General features: G+C 38.5%; 3 protein-coding genes across 7 annotated transcripts in view; 1 reads left to right on the top strand and 2 right to left on the bottom strand.

Annotated features, from left to right (window-relative positions):
• The window catches only part of znf276 (zinc finger protein 276), a 29355-nt gene extending 28812 nt beyond the window's left edge, over positions 1 to 543 (bottom strand). For 4 of the 5 annotated variants that reach the window (XM_077515535.1, XM_077515537.1, XM_077515533.1 and 1 more), the window contains exon 1: positions 413 to 541. The gene's annotated coding sequence lies outside the window, so the exon portion shown is untranslated. Of the gene's footprint in view, positions 1 to 412 lie in introns of all 5 variants that reach the window. The other variant, XM_077515534.1, reaches the window with a different exon arrangement.
• Positions 544 to 805: 262 nt separating this feature from the next.
• vps9d1 (VPS9 domain containing 1) lies at positions 806 to 21814 on the top strand. The gene is made up of 17 exons (XM_077515531.1): positions 806 to 957; positions 1463 to 1535; positions 8126 to 8314; positions 8500 to 8608; positions 8970 to 9081; positions 9679 to 9741; positions 10037 to 10089; positions 11285 to 11372; positions 11530 to 11615; positions 12110 to 12258; positions 12487 to 12855; positions 12929 to 13058; positions 15818 to 16023; positions 16154 to 16238; positions 18740 to 18844; positions 20608 to 20724; positions 21751 to 21814. The coding sequence occupies exons 1-16, from the start codon at positions 853 to 855 to the stop codon at positions 20717 to 20719; spliced, it is 2034 nt and encodes a 677-aa protein (XP_077371657.1). The 5' UTR covers positions 806 to 852; the 3' UTR covers positions 20720 to 20724; positions 21751 to 21814.
• On the bottom strand, positions 1775 to 6618 carry LOC144016600 (uncharacterized). The gene is made up of 6 exons (XM_077517941.1): positions 6251 to 6618; positions 4144 to 4200; positions 3742 to 3834; positions 3534 to 3605; positions 2004 to 2183; positions 1775 to 1812 (listed from the first exon to the last, which is right to left on the bottom strand). Exons 1-6 carry the CDS (start codon positions 6363 to 6365, stop codon positions 1775 to 1777), a joined length of 555 nt encoding a protein of 184 aa, XP_077374067.1. The 5' UTR covers positions 6366 to 6618.
• Positions 21815 to 22492: the final 678 nt, after the last annotated feature.

Here is a 22492-nt window from a genome sequence, read left to right as displayed (position 1 = left end):
ATATAAAAACATCAAATTTGCTGGCTGAAATTGTGCGAGTAGATCAAAACTGTAGTTGCCCTGCCTCATATCTTAAAGGCAAAAGGCCACCACCAGTCTGGAGCCCTGCAGCAGAGGCTCGTTAGACGAGGTTTCACGTTTTCTCCAAATAAGAACGAGTTGATAAACTTTCGTTCATTCACAACCGACTCGTTCAGGTACATCACTGGCCGTGGAATGGTATTTTACAACAACGGCGTTGATGTTTTACGGTAAGATAACTGTAACAACGTAAACGTGATAGATTTGAGTTAGTGGTTTTATTTGGATACGGATTCGGAATAGTTACAACTGTATTCACAAGTGTTAGCTGGTTAGCCTAATTATGTCACGATTAGTAAACATTGACGTATGCCCCCGTAGCAAAGCTTACCTTAGAAAATCCCAGCTCAGAAAATATATCATTTGATTCACAAAGGTTTGTAACAGACTCAACTCTAAAGCCAGATGTAAACATTGCCAAGGTTTACGTTCCGGAAATTTAATGTTCTTCTTCTTCAAGAATTGCGCTTAGCAGTTTATAGTCATAGTGCCATCTATTGAAAATTTACAGTATGAACAACCAGTCAATGCGACTACAGTACGATGGGACAAGTACTGTACTGTATAAAGTTGTTCTTTATGATTTTTTTTTTTTTTTAATTTAAGAAGACGTTGCCTTGAGAGGAAAGTTAGTTTGGACACAACTCATTTAAACAAAAACCGCAAAACTTATACCGAGACTTCTACACTTGGTGGCAGCATTTACCTTTATGACAGAACAATATAAGCAGCAAAGAAGAAAGCGCAAAACGAAACTACAGTGCAGTACACATGCAAACTAAACGAGACATGGCTATCGCTGACCAGAAGCCTCTTCAAAACGCCATGAAAATGGCCAAAGTTGCAATACATCTTGACGGAGGAAACAGACACAAGGTAAATCCTCACAGAGCTCGTCGGCAAAGCTGTTAACGTGCTTTAAACAAATGAGAGCTACTGTTAAGCGTTTAAATAGACAGTGGTCGTGAGCTGTCAACGGGTTAGTTGTCACGTCGAAAGCAATCAAATGTAACAGCTGAGAACCAAAGTTAACCTCAGCATTCAGTGATGTTGCGTTCTAGCTAAATTCCATATGGTGTGATAGCTCCAGTCAACAATGTAGAGCCAGAATAAGCCATTGTTTATTATTTTTGCTGTGGTCACCCATGAAGTATTAATTTAACCCCAAATATATATGATGCGCTAAACAAGGTATGTCAAACTACGTTTGCTGCGGGCCACATGGTTGTTATGGTTTCCCTCGGAGTGCCTTTATGACTGTGAGAGTGACTATGAGAGTTCAACAACAACAATTCATTTTATTCTGTACATTGGTAAAGTTTTTCATGAGAGGGAGAGTGTGTGTGTATGTTAATAAAGCTTTTTGTTGGTTTCCTTACAGGATGCTTACTGTGAATACCTTCGGACAATCAACTACATATCACATGCCCTTTTGGAGGAAGCTGCATCACAAAGTAAGTTTTCACTTGTCGCATTTACGTGGTTTTTTTTCATATGTATTTATGCAGAGTGCATCTCTCCAAAAAAAGATTTGATTTATAGCTCAATAAAAATGCATGGGGTGCAATACTATTCAAGGACGGTACATTTCAGAATGTGATGATTTGATTCGGTTTGTTTCAGTGGTATTGTAATTTGAGTCAATAATCTACAGCTCGGCGTCACGGTGATTGCTAGTGGGCTCTGAACTGGTTTAGTTTAGTAACACGGCTCTGGCCATTCGAGTTAGTGCTGTAAAACCCCAACATCACAACACAGCCATCATATATTTGGGGAAGGGGAAAAAAAAAAACTTGCGCAAATGTGGTCCAATTGTCGATACAAACCTGTTTGGGACTCAAATGACGTGAGAACATGAACAACATAAATTGAAAGCCCATGCATTAAAAAAGAAAAAAAAAAAAAAAAAAGTTTGAACATACCGGTACTCAGATACACAATCTTCTCGTGCCACACACGCAACAAAATTTTGCAGTGGTTAGCACGTTCGCCTCCCAGTACTGAGGACTCAGGTTTGAGTCCAGGCTTCGGCCTTCCTGGGTGGAGTTTGCATGTTCTCCCCGTGCCTGCGTAGATCTTCTCTGGGTACTTCCGGTCTCCTCCTACGTTACAAAAACATGCATGGCAGGTTAATTGGACTTTCCGAATTGTCCTTAGGTGTGCTTGTGTGTGTGGATAGTTGTTTCTCTCTGTGTGGCTGGCAACCAGTTCAGGGTGTACCCCGCCTACCCTACATGATTTGGTACCCTAGGCGAAAATGTACATGGTAACCCCCCCCCGTCCCATAAAAAAAAACACACACAAAAAAATTATAGATATATTATATTTAATAGCACACCACGCAATAAATACCAAATTCCACAAACAAATAAAAATAAGAAAAATAACAGAAGTACAATGCAATGCAACCTTTTATTGCAATTTTTGCAAAATGACAGTATTTAAAACCTCTAAATGTTTTCACTATGTACATTAATAATTAGGAGATACAAAAAATAGTAAATGTATCAATATACAAACGTCGATATATCGTAAAACTTTGGCAATAAGGTAATTCACAGATAATGTGAATAGTGTGCAAAAAAACTTCACTAAATAACTTAGGAACATAACGGCAAATACTTAAAATAGTGCACGCCGGGACCTCCTTGCAGCAAAGGCATCAATTGGTGCGTCAAAGGATAGCTGCCTGGATACTTCTTGATTGATGCTGATAAGTGCCAGTCTAGTTAGCCGTTCTTGTGACATGGTAGACCTTAAATAGTTTTTTATTAGTTTAAGCTTGGAAAAGCATCTCTCAGCTGATGCTACAGTCACTGGTATGGTAGCGGCCACTCTGAGTGCTACCCACATGTTGGGATAGATTTCTCGAAGTTTTTTCTCCTCTAGAAAAGTTAAAAGTTCCATGGTTGACATATTGGATTTTGGCCAGGTAGGAAATGACTGCATCTCTGCTAAGAGTGTTTTTTTTGTTTTTTTTTATTTATTAGAGTACATATTGCACAAATAAGTAGACTCAGAGAAAAAGGCTTGTTAATTCCAGGCCTAGCAGACATGTTGCTACCCATAACAGTCATGGAGATCATAGAAAATACTAGATGTAGTCTTTTTTGTTGTGGGTTGCATTTTTATTTTTTTTATTTTTTTGCATTAGTTAATTTGATTAAATTGAAGATTTTGTAATCTATGCATCCTATTACAACCTTACTTTCATGTTGTGAGTCAAGTGCGTATTCTACAGAAAACATTTTGTCAATATTTTGGAAATTGTTATGTTTATTGAGATATTGAACATCCATCCATCCATCCATCCATTTTCTTGACCGCTTATTCCTCACAAGGGTCGCGGGGAGATATTGAACAAAATCTTTACATTTTTCAAAGGTGGTATACTCATATATGCTGAGCACTGTACATGATGCAGCAATAGCTGATATAACTGAAATAGTCACCTGGATCTAGAAGATCGAGCTTTGTGTCACTCAAAGTACTGCTGATTGGTGCTTGACTGGCTGTTGCTTCAGCTGTACATTAAACAAAATACATCACTTCAAATTATTTTGGTGTTAAAGCAGGGAAAACAAATCCATTTGCATTATGATAGAATACAATGTAAGAAATTATGGCTGTTTGTATTAAATGCACCATCCATGCACTTACATTCAGTAGCCTTTGGTGAAGATGACACTAAAGGATTGTTTACCACAGCTTCTGCAGGTGCTTGTTGTGGCTGCAAATATTTTCTCAGCGCATCTAGTTAAAAAAAAAAAAATGCATTTACTATATAGATTTTTACATTAAACCAGCACATAATTCTTATTTTCAATAAATTAATAAATTAATGTGGTTATGTGAAACAATGACTTATGCAAATCCATTTGCAGGTATCTGGACTTACTGGCTGTTTTAGTTTAAACTCAGCAAGCGTTGCCCCACTCTTGTGTGCAAAGTAGCTACTAGCATGGATGTAATGGTGCAGTAAACAAGTTACAAGCAAGCTAAGAAGCTAACGCTATTTTCGTGTTTATTTTCTAAACAATGATGATTGACCGACATACATACCTCTACCCTGGGCCCGTTTTTCCTCCTCCTCCTTTCGCCGCTTTCTTAGTGCAGCACCTGAAGGCAAGGCAAGGCAAGTTTATTTGTATAGCACATTTCATACACAAGGCAACTCAATGTGCTTTACACGAGGAAAGACAACACATAAGCATCAAGAAACAGTAGTTAACATTCAGAGGAAAAAAATAAATAAATAAAAATAGGTTACAAAATTTACTAAACCCCCCCCCCCCCAAAAAAACACTTAATTAAAGCTGTTTAAAAGTCCCTAATCAAAGGTATAAGAAAAAAGCAAAGTTTTTAACCTGGATTTGAAAGCATTTACACTCGGGGCTGACTTCACTTCTGTTGGCAGCCTATTCCATCTGTGTGCAGCATAATAGCTAAATGCAGCTTCACCATGTTTGCTTCGAACTCTGGGTTCCACTAGTTGGCCCAAGTCTGTGGATCTCAGAGCCCTGCTGGGTTTGTACTCAATCAGCATTTCTTGGATATATTCAGGACCCAAACCATTTAGTGATTTATAGACGAGTAGCAGAACTTTAAAATCGATTCTACAGCTGACAGGGAGCCAGTGTAAATCCTTAAGTACTGGAGTAATATGTTCTGATCTTTTTGTTTTGGTCAGAACTCGAGGTGCAGCGTTCTGAATGAGCTGCAATTGTCTCATGTTCTTTTGAGAGAGTCCAGTCAGAAGACCGTTACAATAATCTAGTCTGCTGGAGATAAAAGCATGGATAAGCTTCTCTTGGTCTGCTTGAAGCATGCAGTCCTTCAGTCTGGATATGTTTTTCAGCTGGTAAAAGGCTGTTTTAGTGATGAATTTAATATGATTGCTGAATGTCAGATCTGAGTCTATTAGTACCCCAAGATTTCGAACTTGGTCTTTAGTTTCTAAAGACAGTGACTCAAGCTGTTTTTTAACAGCAATCCTCTTTTCTTTATTGCCGAAAACAATGAGCTCCGTTTTGTTTTCGTTCAGCTGAAGGAAATTTTGGTTCATCCAGTTGTTAACTTGCTCTAGAGAATGACACAATGCGTTAATAGAACTGCTGTCATTTGGGGACATAGATAAATACAGTTGTGTGCAGTGTTGCCACAGTTACCTTGAAAAAGTAACTTAGTTACTTTACTGATTACTTGGTTTTAAAAGTAACTAAATTGCGTTACTGATTACTTGATTTTAAAAGTAACTAAGTTAGATTAAAAGTTACTTTTTTAGTTACTTTCAGCAGCTGCCGATAACACCATCTCAACATAAAAATAATGCAGTAGAAACGGAGTTCCAAATACTTTATTGAAAGTGCATTTTTAACATGAAAATAAAGGGTTTTTTTTTATGAAAAACAAAATAGGCAGTCTCTCTTGACTTCTTGTAACGTAAATACTTTTTATAAAACAAAAAATAAAAATCTATCCAGGTTGAAAATGAAAATCCCCTAAATTCCTCTATGATTTGTTTGTTCCGCTATTCCAGTGTGTACACATGTATCAGTTTAAATATTTATTAGTAGTTATTGACAGTTATAATTGTTTTTTGGTTTGTTTGTTTTTTCTCTTCAAAATAAGGATCAGGAAAACAAAAGGTTGATAATTTAATGTTAAATATAAATATTTAACCTTTAGACAGACACCAACACAATTAAACAGAATATTTGCACATTGTGAAGTATTTCAGAAACATAAATTTAAGACATGAAATAAACCTACCGTCCAGCCAAAAGAAATATGAAGCCACCTTATGGAACAATAAATCTATCAAACACATTTTAACCACTTAATATATGCAAAAATATTTCCAAAAGTTCATTTCCCTTTTTAATCAACAATTTTTGTATTTAACAATTTTTTTTTCTTTTGTCATCACTTTCATTTTTGGTTAATGTATGACATCTTTTTTTGTTTTTTTAATCTGAGACACGATGATGACCACAGAATCACTACTGTTTATATTTTGTTTTTTGGGCTGTCGTAATCGCGGGCACGTCTCAGTTCTCCTATCTGCTGCTCATGCTAGTTGTAGACATTGACAGGGAGCCACAAACTGAGAAATGAGATACTTGCAGTGTGCTTTTAGCTTAGCTGGTGTGTTGGCTGTGGGACATACCTGTGTCGTTTGAATCCATGCATTGGATCGTCACGGGAGTTATTCTTTTTGGCTCGCGCGCAGTACCAACGCCGGCCCGGGACATACAAGTGCACCGAGAGGACTCGATAGCCATGGGAAATACCGAGATGTACGGCACCGGCTTCTGCTAACTGTCTCCATTTGTATGTTGTCACTCGTTGCGCGCGCGCGCGCCGTGTCGCGAGCACGGAAACACGGAAGTAGCTTGAATGGTGATGCTACTGAAATGTAAACAAAACAAGTAGAGCACGGCGCAGAACTCTTGCTATTGTTATGAAAACCATAAAGCCTCACTCGCAACCGATACGGTCGTTTAGCTCCCCTTGACGAACGATGGTTCGGTTGAATCGTTTTTTTGTTCCACCCCTACTGAAAACGTAACTTGTCTGACGTCACTCCCCCTGGCGAGAGGGCGGAGACGACCTCATCCCATAATGCTTCACGGACCAGTTGAGGATGGAAATAAAAATTTTTTTTTACCACTTTTATGGTCCATAATGCACACTTTTTTTGTTGTGTTGTGTGCCTGTTGGTTAATAAAACTAGTAGTAAAAGTATCATCACTTTTGTTTTGAATGTGCAAACCATTCATGACCAGACCATGGCTGAATTCAGTGTGGTGATCAATGACTTCTGCCTCATCTTCGTAGTTAGTAGTAGTTGTTTGTGACGGTTACAACAGTGAGATAGTTTGCCTTCTTCATGAAAATGTGGAGTAACGCATTGATTCTCTGGACAGTAACTTTAATCAGACTACTTTGTAGAATAAAGTAACGCGTTAGACTATTAGTTACTTTAGAAAGCAACTTTTTTGAGTAACGCTAGTAACGCGTTACCGGCAACACTGATTGTGTGTCATCTGCATAACTATGATAGTCAACATCGGTGTTCTGAAGCATTTGACCCAAAGGTAACATATACAGACTGAACAACAGGGGTCCAAGAACTGACCCTTGAGGGACCCTTGAAGGCTTGGACCTTTTCATTGTTGTCGATGTCAATGTATAAACAACACAAGTGTGCCAACCATCTATCTAACTTTCTAAAGTGCTGCCACTACACTCTGAGATGATATACGACCCCTCCCCCTACCTTTCATTGTAAGCGGCAGCAGCGGGTCTGATTCAGGGCGCCAGGACAGCAGGTCGTGAACTCACAGTCATTTATTTGAAATAGAAGTAATAAAAAAAAAAAAAGGAACTTAATAAAATATATTTGCTATATAACATATTTTATGTTAGAAAACACGAGGGGGTGGTGTGTGTGTGTGTGTGGGGGGGGGGGGTTATTGTGTTTGGGTTTTTTACATTTTATTTTTTTTCCTTTCTGCAATTTGGAGCCCCCTCCACAAGATGGCGCCCTAGGCGACCGCCTAGCTCGCCTGTAGCCTAGGCCGGCCCTGCCGCCTACTGCCTATAGCCAGCTGGGATAGGCTCCAGCAACCCCCACGACCCGAGAGGATGGATGGATGGATGGAGGGTGTACAGCTGAATTCGGGAAGGTGATATGCAATAAATTTTTGTTGAAAGTAGACAATTTACAATTATGAATGAACTTGTACTGTAATTGCAGCATTTCCTTCAAAGACATCAGAAATTAGAGAAATGTATTTGTATTTTTTGTTTTGTTCATGTTTATTAACATGTAACCGTGTTTGTGTCTTGCACTTTTTGTCTCTACTCTTTGCATGTCATGGTTTGGGAAAACATTCATTTAAAGTAATAAAATACTCCATCTATATGGAGTTAAGTTTTCAAGAGTTTTTAAGTACAAAACTTTTGGCCCCAATTTAACTCCATACATCTACTCCATCTTCTATCTACTCTTTGTCTCCTTTCTCTTTTCACTGGTTAGCCTCAGATGAGAAGCAAATAGTTACAACGGAGATGGAACGCATGTTGACACTGGCTGAGCAGTGTCTGGAACGAGCCAAGTCCTTTTTAAGGAAGGCCGTTGACTCTTCTGGCTTAGCCTGCGCTTCTTATGTTTCATCAAGCCAATCTGACTCTCATCAGACCACTGACCTACCAGTCACAACTACAGGTTAATACAGTATTTCCCCTCTAATCAGCTAATCTCATCGGTACACTTGCCATCACAACAAAAATGTATTTAGTCAAAGTAAAACATTTTTTTAATGCAATGATTATGAGTTTAATGAATGTGATTTCTCCCCCCAATGTCTATCACAACTACTTCTGGGCCTCCTGTTGACATTGGGCCTCAAGAACCCAGTTCCAGTCAACACCAGGACGATGATAACGAGCCCTCCCCTTTCATGCCTCCTGACCTCTTCCAGAGATTACAAAGGGTGGAGTTACAGGATACAAAAGAAAAGTACGTATGGCCTGCTGGTCATGTCTAGGCTACTGCACACTGTGCGATGCTTAGGAACATGACTTGGGCCTGACCATCGCAAAAAAAAAAAATGTCAATTGGCCACTCACCCCTGCTTATTGAACCATACAGTATCTTACTGTATCACTTTTTTTTTTTTTTTTTTTAATCCCCAAAAAGATACAAGTTGCTACAGAAAGTGTTTGATTTGAGTTGTGTCTCTTATAGGTCTTCGTCTTTTTTTATTTTTTTATTTTTTAATTACAAAACACTGGCATTTGAATAGGGTTGTGTAGACTTTATATTTCACTGTACATATGTCAAGATTCAAATTTTGCTTGTGTCTGTGTGCACACTCCAGGGAATTGACGCCCATTGAAGAAGCCTCAAGACTGAATCAAAAATTAAAAGCCAATTATGAGGCACGTCTGGCAAGACTTACACCAGGGCAGGCTTATCAGAAGACATCTTTAGTAAGTCTTTGTGTGTGTGCGTGCATGTGTGTGCACGTTGGAGAGAGTCTGAATTGGGGAATAATACTCAGCTAAAGTTACATTACCCGACAGTCACGGCAGCCTCGTTTCAGTCAAACAAAATGCAGATTTGCCACGGCAGTCACATTGGGGATGAGAAACATAGTTGTCCATAGTAAACATGGTAACCCAATTCAACCTGAACCTCAACCTCAACCTAGTAGTGTGACTGAAGCATTATATTGCCTGGCATCTCAGACTTTGTGAAAAATAAATTAAAATATCATTGGAAATTCTAATCTTAATGGAGAAAATTTAAACAAAGTCAACAATTAAACCTAATTAATAACAGTTTATTAGTTTCCATTTCTGGCAGTTGTGAATGATTGATAATTACTTAAACCAAAATGATCATAGGTGTGCCACACCTCTTGCTCCAAGTCAGGTGTGAAGGTCTCCTGCAAACCTGCGACACCAGTGAGGAAAAATGCGGCATAGAAAATGGATGGATGGATGGATGGATGGATCAATGGATTTGGGACCATATTTTACAAATGCCAGCCATCATTGAAGATTATTCTCTATTTTCTTGTGCAGACACTGTCTCTCCAACGTCAGATGATGGAGAACATTGTCATAGCGAAAGCAAGACAACAAGCAGTATCCTTCAAGTTTTTCAGATGCACCTTTTTTATGTGCTATAATTAGTGGGCTACATTTTGACTGCTGCCATGCTTGCCTATTACCTATGTTTAGTTGGAGTCAAGCTCACATAAGGATGCTCTTGATCAGTGGTTCTTTTAATCCATACCAAAAAAATTAAGAGACTGCTACAAAGCTTGTAGTTTTTCCGATTTTATTTTTCTTAGGCATATGTTTTAGTATTTCTTGGAAACGTTTAGAGGCATGTAGAGATGATGATAGGATATTTCCTTCATGCTTGTTCCAATACCAGGTCGAGCGGAAGATGGAGGAAAGAAGAATACGTTTGGAGGAAGAGGCCAACAGGTACTCTTTATGCAGTATGTATACCGGTGCATTGAATTAGGTTAAAACATTGAAAACATAGGAGAATTACATTTATGTCATCTGGGATCGGCGCCAGCTCACTCGTGACCCGAGGAGGTAAAAAGGCAAAGAAAATGGGTGACTGGAAGGTACTTTTTAATATCTGGATTATTTCGTTTGTGTCATACAAGAAAACTTTGTGCTTCCAGCGGTGGCCCCTCTATCTTTTGCGTGTTTAATCTTGCTGTCTTGTAAGTATCATCCTGTGCATAGGTTAGACAGATGTGTGTTTTTATGTGTAGTTTGTCGTCAATAAGCGCTTAACCCAGCTGACTTTGGGCGAGAGGCGGGGTACGACATGGACTGATCGCCAGCCATTCGTAGGGTATATGTTTGTGAAAGTTTACATAACCATAACCATAACCATAACCATGCAACATGGCTCAAAATAGCTTTCTGAAAAATAAAAATGGTTTCCTTTTTTGTATATTCTGAGAATTTTGAGGTGGGCTCTGCTATATCTGGGGTTGAAGTCAATAAGGTGGTTCTTCAAAGATACCTTCTTGTGGCAAGGACCTGGGGGTGGATGAGTTCTACCCCGAGTTTCTAAAGTCTCTGAATGTTGTGGGGCAGTTGTAGTTGACATACCTCTACAACATCGCATGGACATTGGGTTCAGTGCCTCTGGACTGGCAGATCGGGTGGTCCCCCATTATGAGAAGGGAACTGGAGAGTGTTTTCCAAATATAGCAGGATCTGTTGGGAAGTCGATTCTCAGATTCAGGAGGAGCAGTACGGTTTTCGTCCAGTATCCTCGAGGGTGCACAGGAATTTGCCCCACCAGTCTACATGTGTTTTGTGGACTTGGAGAAGGCGTTTGACTGTGCCCCTCGGGGAGTTCTGTGGAGGGTGCTTCAGGAGTATGGGGTACCGAACCCCTAATATTGACGGTTTAGTCCCTGTCCAACCGATGTCAGAGTTCAGACCGCATTGGATGTGCCACAAATGAGTGTTTGACTTTTAAGCTTTATTAAAAAAAAAAAAAAAAAAAAAAAAGTTTTACATTTATTTGTTATGTGGAGATAATGATAGAACTAGAACATTACAGAACTCTTGGACTTTGTTTGCTTTGCTATTTGTCTAGATTATTGAAGAAACTTTCAATTGAATTGAAAGTGCTGTATGTTTATGCTAGGAGATTCGCAGCCTCTGGAGCAATGACACCAGAGGAACAGGAGCAACGTATTCTTTATACCAATGTTTTGGAGTATGAGCACGACCATGTAAGTTTGAAAGTGGTTGCAATTAAAGAGTAACTTATCAAAATTAAAATAAAATAAATAAAAAATTTAATGATCACATTTACTAAGGCTGTTACTTTTAGGTTGTTTTTCAGTAGAACACTATTTTATACTTGTTAACCTTTGCTTTCTTCATCAGGACTGGCCCAAACAATGGAAAGCCAACATGAAGAAGAATCCTGATGATATCACTTTGGTGTCTGACTTCATTTCCTATCTTCTTAGGTAATGGACTGCCAAGAACGCATTGGTGACTTTGTGCTATTTGTCATTATTTTACAGAGTAGCAAGTTTAAACAGTCACAATCTGGAGGACTGTCATAAATCTTGTCCACCTTTAAATATGTTTGGGTTTTGGGAGAAGCAGTGTCCTCCCAATCTGTAGTGTTCCCACGCCAGCTGAGAGACATTCTGTAGTGTAGAGCTATTCAACTACCGGTACATAAGGAAGCATTTTGCAAACACAAATAGTTTTCAACCTTAAGCAATATTTTAAAGCCAATCAGAGTGCTCATCGACAATCGACGATTCAAAAGAATTTTGAATGATTAAAAACTGCCAAAAATAAAGTCAAGTCTAAGTCTAATTCCAATACTCATGTTAATAAAATTAACTGATTTTCAAAGGGAGATTCAGTGGAGTGTGTATTTACTGTTGTTGATCAAATGACAGGAAAATGCCATTTCTGTAACAGATTAATTTGTCCACTGTGCCTGCAGCCGTTCTGACCACCCAGTGGCGAAGCTGCTGAAGAAACACCAATATCGGATTTACAATAGACTGTATCCTATTGTCAGTAAAGGATTGCCAACAAGTCATGTGCTCCCACTGAAAAAATCCAGCAGTGCTCACAATCTGCCACATCCAGGTAGGGTTTATGGTAGATACATGGGCATTTATTTATCCACAGGATTGTGTGACTTTTTTTAACAACTCTATCTACTTGGTGGTGTGATGACAGTCTGCCTTCTGTGCACCGTATTGGTGCCCTTGAGCAAGGCCGTTTGCATCTTTGGAATTGTGTCATTTTCTTAAGTACATATTATTCTGAAGATGTTTCAATTTGTTAATACAATTTTCTTTCCAAACCATACAGAGGCCGAGAGGAAGCCAGTCTGGACTGCAGGTCATAACATTCTCAACCAGAGCTTCACAAGCGACTCCTCACTTTTGCCTTCCCCCTCCCATGACACTGAACTAAACTCGGATGACAGTGGGGGGATGGAGCTTCATCCACATTTGACGGTGGACCGTGAGAACTCATTAGAAGATTTAGAGCACTTCCTTACCAAGGCGGACTGGGCCCCACTCCCAAGCAGCACTGAAGACTCTTGCCGTAATTTGGAGCTAAGCAGTGGTAGCCCAACTCAGCAGGGGCCGGATGAGGAGTACTTGCCGGAGCTGAAGATGAGCACGCTAAAACAACATCTAAAGGCCATTGTCAAAGACATTCATAGAGCCATTGGTGAGGGACTGACATCTCTGCATGCATGCATACAAATTGATTCACTGTCAAAAATATATATTTTGTCTTTCAGATCAACTACTATCATTAGGTTTGCTCTCCTGTGAGTGTCTTAACACTGCCAACCATAAGGACTTGTTACTCCGCAGAATTGAGGAGGCTTTCTTTGTTCCTCTGTGGAGCGCGCTCGTGGCACTTTTCAGGTAACGTCCATAAATCCTCATATTTAATGTTCTGAGATCTGAAGTGTGCTACTTCAACTGGTACTCTTGGCTGCACTCACACGGTTGATGGCTTTGTGCCTATCACACACAAAAGCTTAGGAATGGCAAAGGTGCTGAAGCATGGTGAAATAGTTCCGTTTGTCCTTTGACCTCATCAGTTGATGCGCAAGGCTACTTAGGACAACGCTACGAGCCTTGTTGTTGGCGTGGAAGCCTAACATCCAAATTATTATGAAAATTATATTTTTATATCATTTCCATAGTCTATGCAAATGGAACTTAGGATAATTTTCAAGTTATCATTTGTTAGAGAAGAGTTTGAATGTTTACAAACCTGCCAGTTATGACAGTATTTTTTTTTTCCAAAATAAAAACATCATTTTTGGTCAAATGCACTGTTCCAAACGATTAGAGCACAGCGGTGTTTCAAGACATTTTTTAGGTATTTTTTTTTAACTAGTCAGTTTTCAGTCTGTTCTAAACTCACTCCACATACAGGTACACAAAAACCTTTCATTATTGACCATGAGTACTTTTTCTTTTAATTATGTATTCCGTATCTTTCTTCATATCTGCCGGTGAAAATACCACTTAAACAATTTATCGAGTGGGACAGATTAATATCAAGATATTTATGGCAAGGACATAGGGCCGTCTTTATATTATAAAATGTTGTAATTAAGTAAAATAAAGGGATGGGACTCCCATGTATGCAAGAATACTATTATGCTGCCCATCTTAACCTTTAATTTGCTCGTGTTCACCAATTTATAATGTGGGTTGGAAAGAAGTAAAAGGTGATTTGGTAAGAGGAACACCAATAGCTGCTCTAATGGAAGACAACACACTACTGAGGGAAATGGAAATTGCTGATGACTTTCTTCTAAAAATATGGCAGGAAGTGGGGAAAATATGTCGATTGGGTGAAACTGAGGATTCTGAGGTGCTGTGCTTCTGATGTGGAATTTACACCACCAAAGTATGGATTTCTAAAAGTTTGACCACATATCACTTATTTGTCCACAAGGGGGCATTCTAGAATTTTGAATCTTTGAGAAATAAACACGGGTTAGAAAAAGATGACTTCTATAGATATTTGTCAGGTCAGGCACTATTTCAACCAAAACCTGCAAGAGAACATGGAAAGTCAAGAACCTGGAGTGTTGCAGGACAAATTTGTAAAAGGGTATCAGGTCATCTAGGCAAGAGAACAGTAACATAATTACATTAAGCAGAAATGGGAAGAAGGAAATGTGTTGACTGACAAGGAGAAGTGGTAAGAGATACTGTATGCCGTCTGCAATGGACTTGAACTTGGTCAAATACATGACAGGAGTTCTGTTGGTAGATCGTCGTGAGATTCTTCATTACTCCCACCGAGAAAATATAGGGTGCCCACGAAATTGCTCAATTCTCATATTTTGGGGGACTCCCAGGTTATTAAACCTTACTAGAGTGAGAGCCACACAAATACTGACTTTACTGGATATGATTCATGCGGCATAAAATAGTGAAGTGCTCCTTGTTTTCTTTTATATCTAGCGGGAACAACGGGTTTGGTGGGCATCTGCATACTGGTTCTTTTTTGTCAGTTTTCTTAAATATTTTTTTTGATGTTTAAAACATTTTCACACCAAAAAAAAGTTTTGTAAGTACAAACCAAAGTGAGATGACTGTATACAGTGAATGGAAAAAAATTACAGACAACCACATTTACCCCAGAGAATTTCATCTCAACAAGTGTCTCTATATTTATCTCTTCTATTCTAAATAAATACCATTGCTTTTTTTCTTACCTTTTTATAGCTTGTTTTTAAATCAAATCATATTTTTACGTTCTTGAATTTTGAGGTAATTATCTCCAAAATGTGCTGCGTTTTCTTAACTGAAACCAATATTTGTGTCATTAAACGTTGAATCATTTTTGTCCAGACTTGTTTCATGAATTTTTTTAAATAATTTTTTTTATTAATTACATAATAATTACATTGAACCACAATTTAACAGCAATGTCTGATTTTTGTTGGTGGATTTTCATAAAGTTATGACTTTTGTCAGATTAAATTTATTTCTACGACCACTTAACAGATTGGTACCAATTCCAAAAGTACAGAAATATATAGACTTTGGTGGGAAGGACTTTGTTGCTTTGGACAAACTTCTTCTCAACTCAAAGCAACATTTCATTGACCAGCATGCTATTAACATTCTTCTATGACAGTTCATCTAATCTGAATTTAAAGGATATGTAAAATGTCTTTACAAACACTTCATTGGTATACAGTGTGCATGGTGCAGTATACTATCTTGTGTATTAAAATTTTCCATCTATCCATTTGGATTAGCAATACATCCAAACTGTAATTTCTTGATGACAGAGGTGTGATTTTAAAGCTGCTCAATGCAGGAAATTGAATTTTGAATAGCTACTTCCAAGTGTGGCCGAAAAATGAAACTGCACACTCCTTTCTTCACATACACGTGCGCATGACATCACATCCGCAGACGGGGGGCGGGAAATTTGAACCCGAATCCAATCAGAAAACTATTGGCCAGAGGCTTGCAGGAGTAGCCATTGTGAACAGCTAAGGTGTAATTTGCTAAATAGAAGATGTTTGAGCCATAAATGCTCAAATAAAAAGGCTATTGTAAAGATATTTTTGGGCAAATTGCTCCATAGAGCAGCTTCAATAATTCTATCCTGAAAGGTCTGACAAAATTTCATCTTTGTTTTTTAGGAAGGTCTACAAGGAAAGGGAGCTTGTACTTCAAATTCGAATGAAACACTATCAAGATGTTCCACCTGGAGATTTTGGTGTGCCCTCCAAACTGTTCCCCCTCGACTCTCACACTCAGAAAGCTTCTTACCCGTATGAGTGTGCTGTTCAGGAGCTGAAGCTTCTTACAAAATGCTGTTGCCCACACAGGAAATTGGAATGTATTGGTGAGCTTTTCTTTTTTTTTTTTCTTCCTGTATCTTCTTCTTTTGTATCAGTGGTGTAAATCAAAAAGTGGTTGCTGCCAATCATGGTGGTTAATTTAATAATTCCCCTTTTGCTTCTGTTATGTTATAGTGAGGACATTACGCCTTATCTGTGCATGTGCTGAAGACTACAGATGCCTTCATGAGTTGGATTCAGAGCCCAAAGCAGCTGCCATGTAAGTAAATCATCAGCTAAGGCTGTGCTACTTGTTTGAGCTTTTTGTGACAGTCACCTAACCAAAAACTAGCAATTTTACTGAAGGGAAGGAATTGTGATCACTTCTCTTCAGCCTAGTGTAAGGAAATTAAAAATGTTATGATAGAGAAACAAGAAAAACAAGGAACAATTGAGAGAAATAACCCAACCAACATTTATCGAACAGGGCAGTGGAATCTTCCTGTCAGTTCTCATTGCCTATTTGGAGGTGACATAGCAGGGGTTGTCCAAGGCCTTTTGTGTCCCAACAGAGTACCTCTTAATGTCCAGGCCTGAAAATGGGTTGTACAGTCTGGTTTTGGAGCTAAGCCAGGAGATTTGTGGAATGCAGCATGAACCACAGAGGGTCACACAAAGACTCAATGGGTCACAATGGAGTACACAAAGTGCTCTGCATAATCACTTTAAATTGCCTGCTTTCATAAAGTGGACATGAGACATTGACACATTCACGGGCACGGTGTACCATATTCTTTTGCTAGCCCATTGTTTACCCTTGCAAATATTTTAGCATCTATTTTGCATTATAAATGCCAAATTCAAATGAAAACAAACAGACGGGAGTGCCAACAGTTTTTTAAGATTTCACTGGATAGTTAATCAGTTAGTTAACTGGAAACCAGATTTGGTTGTTCTTGTCTTTGCATCAAATCATATCATCAATTATATTGGAAAATGTGCAAGGCAGCTCTAGTCTAAACTCAACTCAACTTTATTTAGAAAGCACAAATAGTACTGCATACAAAGTGGTAAAAATCAGTCATTCAATAAAGACAGGTAAAACAAAACAACATAAATAAATAAATAAATAAATATTAAAAACAAAATTAATGACACAAAATACACCATAAAACACATAAAAAAAATGATTCAGAGTCTCATGCTGAGTTAAAAACAAGTCACATTGGTGATTTGTCCCTTTAAAAAAAATAAAATAAAATAAATTATTAATAATTACGGGTTTATTGTTGTTCATTATTTCCCAAAGTAGTCATATTCCTTATTGGCATTCACCCACCTCATGCTTTATAAATTTTCATTAACTTTTAATTTAATTTACACCATAAGATTTAATGTATGATGATAGGGCTGCCCGATTATGGGAAAAATAATAATCACGATTATTTTGGTAATAATTGAAATCATGATCATTTATTTTTTGGTACAAAACAAGAAAAATGTTTTCACATTTAAAAAGAAACAAAATAATTATGTAAGTTCCTTTTTGACCAAACAGAATTTATTATAATATTTGTTTATTTGGTTATTTATTTATTGAACTTGAAGTGCACTGTGCAGTAGGATGATTGTTTATTTTTTGGTACAAAACAAGAAAATGTTTAAAAGTAAAAAAATATATATATTAAAATAATTATTAAGACAAATAAAATTATTTGAAACACTAATTTTGGATGAAAAAATTATATATTAAAAAATTAAAAGGTTGTAAATGTATAAATTTAAACAACTCAAAAATATATTTTGCTAATCTTTTTTTACGATTATGCTGGTTTTGTAATTGTGGAGTGTAATAATTGGAATTGGAATTGAATTTCGATTAATTGCACAGCCCTATATGATGATATCATGATTTGCAGAGGTGGGCATTGTCATTGACTGGAATTGATGATTGATGGAATTTTGGCGTGTACTTCAGCACTTTCAGCGAATGTTTGATAATGCGAAGCCATGAAAAACGGCACGGAGCACCAAGTGAAGCAGGATTACTTCCGTCGATCGCGGTGACTGCACACGGTCCTTGTCAATCCGTGTATTTTTGTGAGGCTTCGCATTATCAAGCGTTCGCTGAAAGTGCTGAAGAACACGCCAAAAGGTGGGCACGTCCATCAATCATCAATTCCAGTCAATGGCGATGCCCACGTCTCATGATTCGCTTTGATGGGTTATTGTTCAGTCTGCCACCTAGTGGCAGCTGTGTGCAACAAGTATTATAAGTGAGCTTTTGTCCGTCAAACAAGCTTTTTCTGCTTTTTTTTTTTTTTTTCTCGCCGTTTGTTATAAGTGACAAATGATGATAGATACAATAGGAACTAAGTGGCACCATAACTTTTCTATCGTCTTTGCGATATAAATTGCAAAACATGGAAATGGATTGGTGAGCTATCACTGGCTATTTTATTTGTTTTTTATTTGTTTCATTATTTATTTACACATTTGTTTTCTCATATTTATTATGTTTGTATAAAAAGTGCTTGATGAATAAAAGTATTATTACAATTGTCTTCCACCGATCCCAGGTAGAGAGAAAATAAAAACAGTCTTAATTTTATTCTAGAACACGGATAGCCTTCAAGAACAAGACGGGCCAGAGTGAAAACAAAAACATATCTTAATTCCTTATAGTCCCTTGCATGCGCTGATTAGAACTCATCATAAGTTCTGTTTACGCTCTATTTATTTACTCTTTCTTTTCTATATGAATCGGATATCGTTTGACAGCGGTGCAGACGACCTCTTACCTATCCTGTCCTTTGTGGTTCTGCGCTGTCAGTGTCCTCAGATGGTCTCTGAATGTGCTGCTTTGGAGGAATTCATTCATGAGGGGTGAGTCACGATGGTGGTGAATGATGATTCATTCTTCTACACTACTGCTGCAGCAGTGGAAGAAGAAAGTCTTGAAGGGGAACAAATTACGAGCCTATTTTGTTTCCCGTCTTGTGTTAAATTACATCAGATAAAGGCATTTTTTCCGTTTGTCAATTAATACTTTTTAAACGAAAAAGAGTTTTGTCTTGGTTTTTAATTTTTGAGGTAAACAATCTGTCACCAATACAGTACATATATACATAGAGTAGGAAAAAATTAACAATTAAAAAGAAAGATAAAAATCCCAAGGGTTCTTACAAAATAAATAAATAAATAAAACAAAACATTGAAAACATGTAAATAGAAGCGCAATTTCAAAGTTTTCAGCACTTTCCCGACTCCAGTACCAGATATAGAAAGTAGATAAAAATCCAGTTGTTTTTCCCAGTTGTACTTTGTCCTTGCAAATTTGCAAGTTTGCAAGAATTATTACCAGATAAATAGCACTCTTTTACCAGTGAGGTACCATAATTTAAAAAAAAAAAAAAAACAAGCAAACAAACAAACAAACAATACATTCAGTAAGGTACTGTAAGCTAACAGCAAATGGATGAATGTACTTATCATACATATATACAGTATGTGTGGCACGGTGAACGAGTGGTTAGCGCGTCCGCCTCCCAGTTCTGAGGACTCTGATTCGAGTCCAGGCTCCGGCCTTCCTGGGTGGAGTTTGCATCTTCTCCCCGTGCCCGTGTGGGTCTTCTCCGGGTACTCCGGTCTCCTCCCACATTCCAAAGACATGCATGGCAGGTTAATTGGGCGCGCCGAATTGTCCCTAGGTGTGCTTGTGAGTGTGGATGGTTGTTTGTTTCCATGTGCCCTGCGATTGGCTGGCAACCAGTCCAGGGTGTCCCCCGCCTACTGCCCAGAGCCAGCTGAGATGGGCGCCAGCATCCCCCGCGACCCTTGTGAGGAATAAGCGGTCAAGAAAATGGATGGATGGATGGAATTGTCCCTAGGTGTGCTTGTGCGTATGGATGGTTGTTCGTCTCTGTGTGCCCTGCGATTGGCTGGCAACCAGTCCAGGGTGTACTGCCCAAAACCAGCTGAGATGGGCGCCAGCACCTCCCCCCCCCCCCCCCCCCCCCCCCCCCCTTGTGAGGAATAAGGGGGCAAGAAAATGGATGGATGGATGGATATACAGTATGTTGTTGTGTAGGGCTTTTAAAAAAAAATCGATTAAGCAATATATCACGATATTACATTGCGCATTTCTCGAATCGACTCAATAGGCGGCCAAATCGATTTGGAATCGAAATGGATAACATCCATTTCTGATGGAAAAATATTCAACAAAACATTTTACTTAGGGTTCATACCTTAATCATGGAATAATCTTATATTAATTAATGGAACATTAAGCCTTAATATTTTATTTCAAAGATGTTCAAATATAAAACAGATTACAACCTCTTTGTTAAATACAGTGGCTCACAGTTATGGCTGAAGTTTCAGATTAATAAAAAATACATTTTCATACAAATCTTAAAGTGTACATGTACAAGTTTACTGGTTAGTATTTCCTAAATTTGAGGGGGGAAAAATCGCAACAATCGACTTAGAAATTCGGATCGGGATTAATCGGTATTGAATCGAATCGTGACCTATGAAACGTGATACGAATCGAATCGTCAGGTACTAGGCAATTCACACCCCTAATGTTGTGCATGGACTTGTTTTTTTTTTTTTAATGAGTCACGTGTGCTTCTTTGTTGCAGCTTTTTAATTGGGGAGGAAGGTTACTGTCTGACCTCCATGCAGAGCGCCTTGGCCTTTGTTGAGTCAATACACATAGATGGATTTTCCCCTCCTCCAGAAAAGTTGCTCTGAAACAGGTAAGTCTACAAATCACATATGCCAAATGATCTTTGGGGATGGCGTGATTGGTCAATTCATGGCTTAATTACATGTTCATTTATTTTGATGCTCAGCTACATGTTTGGGGAAAAAAATAGCAAGTTTTGCAGAAAGTATTAATAATGTATGCTTCTGAAACTAGCAACATGACAAGATATCCCAAAAATGAAAGACTGTCAAAACTAGTGATGGGCGACTACCAATATTAGGTACAGTATCAGTTATTGAGCTGATACCAGGCTTTATATCAAGGTACCGGTACTTGTGATGGCAACCGACAACGGTAGCAGCCGCTCTGTTGTGGCTGTTTTGCAATCAGGAATTAGAAATCAATGAGAAGAATAGAAAGTTGCTATTACTGTAATTTCATGCAATTTTAAGGAAAATGCTATCTTGGGATATTAAAGGTTTTTCTTTAAAATAATTTGTTATAGTTTTTTAGGGGGAAATATTATTTATCAAAAGTACCTGTGGTATCACTGGTGACCACTCGATTTTAAGTACTCAAGCTTGTATCAGTCTGGAGAAAAACAAAAAACTGCTCCAATTGTCTCCGGTTTGAAGGGCGTCTTCTCCAGTCAGCATTTTTCAGCTCCGTCCACAGATGTTTAATAGAATTTTCCATCAGGCTCCTATCAGGTTACTCTGTTTTGCTCTTTAGCCAGTCTTAGCTGTTTTCCGCTCTGTTTGGGGTCATTCATCTTAAAACGTGACCTGTGACTGAAACCAAAGCTTTCTGCCACTGGGCAGCACATATAATATTCTAGAATACCGTGATGATGTTGAGATTTCTTTGTCCCCCGCACAGATTGAAAACACCCCGTGCTAGATATAGCAAAGCAGCAACAGAACATGAAAATCCACATTTCACAATGGGAACTGTTCTTTTTTGCTATGTTTCTTTATTGTTGATGAACAGAGATGATACGCCTTGCCAAAATGTTCCAATTTTGTCTCACATGTCAATAGTCAGTCTTACTTTTTTTCTGATTTATTTTCAACAGTGGTGTGTCCCTCTTGGTCGTCTCCCATGAAGTCCACTGACGTTTGGTGCAATCTGACAATAATGTATGACCCTTGACCTTGGAGTTCACCTTCAATTTATTTGGAGGCCTTTCCGGGCTCCCCTTACCATTCGTATTATCTGCCTCTTAAAGGGATCGTTCGGCTTTTTTAACATGAATCTCAATTTGATCCTCACCTCCCGTGTGTGCGATCAGCACTGACTTACCCCCGACAGCGTTCTGTGACACGCGTTCTGGTTCGGCGTTGGACTAGAGGAAAATAGTCCAGCAAGCTGGCTGGGGTCTCGGAAATAAAGCGCTTTTCTTCTAAAAACTATTTGTTTTCAAAAGCGTGATACATTTCCATCACAATACTCTTTTCTGAATAAAATCAGACGCCATTACCGCCAGCCACTACTTTTCTCTTCGTTCGTATCACTGCGCGGCGCCCTGTAGAACGCTAACCGACGCACTGCAGCCAGCTAGCTGATACTTCCGCCGAAAAGGCAAACAACTTCAGGCGGAAGTATCAGCTAGCTGGCTGCAGTGCGTCGGTTAGCGTTCTACAGGGCGCCGCGCAGTGATACGAACGAACAGAAAAGTAGTGGCTGGCGGTAATGGCGTCTGACTTTATTCAGAAAAGAGTATTGTGATGGAAATGTATCACGCTTTTGAAAACAAATAGTTTTTAGAAGAAAAACGCTTTATTTCCGAGACCCCAGCCAGCTTGCTGGACTATTTT

Source organism: Festucalex cinctus, chromosome 3 (assembly GCF_051991245.1).
Source record: "Festucalex cinctus isolate MCC-2025b chromosome 3, RoL_Fcin_1.0, whole genome shotgun sequence".
Taxonomy (NCBI): domain Eukaryota; kingdom Metazoa; phylum Chordata; class Actinopteri; order Syngnathiformes; family Syngnathidae; genus Festucalex; species Festucalex cinctus.
Note: the sequence above shows the minus strand (reverse complement) of the source record. Positions and strands in the feature narration are given on the sequence as shown.

Coding starts and splice junctions, on each gene's coding strand:
- vps9d1 (XM_077515531.1), top strand. CDS start 853: ATGCAAACTAAACGAGACATGGCTATCGCTGACCAGAAGCCTCTTCAA. Junction 16,024..16,153: donor CAGGAAATTGGAATGTATTG/GTGAGCTTTTCT, acceptor GTTATGTTATAG/TGAGGACATTACGCCTTATC. Junction 16,239..18,739: donor GAGCCCAAAGCAGCTGCCAT/GTAAGTAAATCA, acceptor ATCGTTTGACAG/CGGTGCAGACGACCTCTTAC.
- LOC144016600 (XM_077517941.1), bottom strand. CDS start 6,365: ATGGCTATCGAGTCCTCTCGGTGCACTTGTATGTCCCGGGCCGGCGTT. Junction 3,835..4,143: donor AAAACGGGCCCAGGGTAGAG/GTATGTATGTCG, acceptor TTTTTTAACTAG/ATGCGCTGAGAAAATATTTG. Junction 3,606..3,741: donor TTCACCAAAGGCTACTGAAT/GTAAGTGCATGG, acceptor TTTAATGTACAG/CTGAAGCAACAGCCAGTCAA.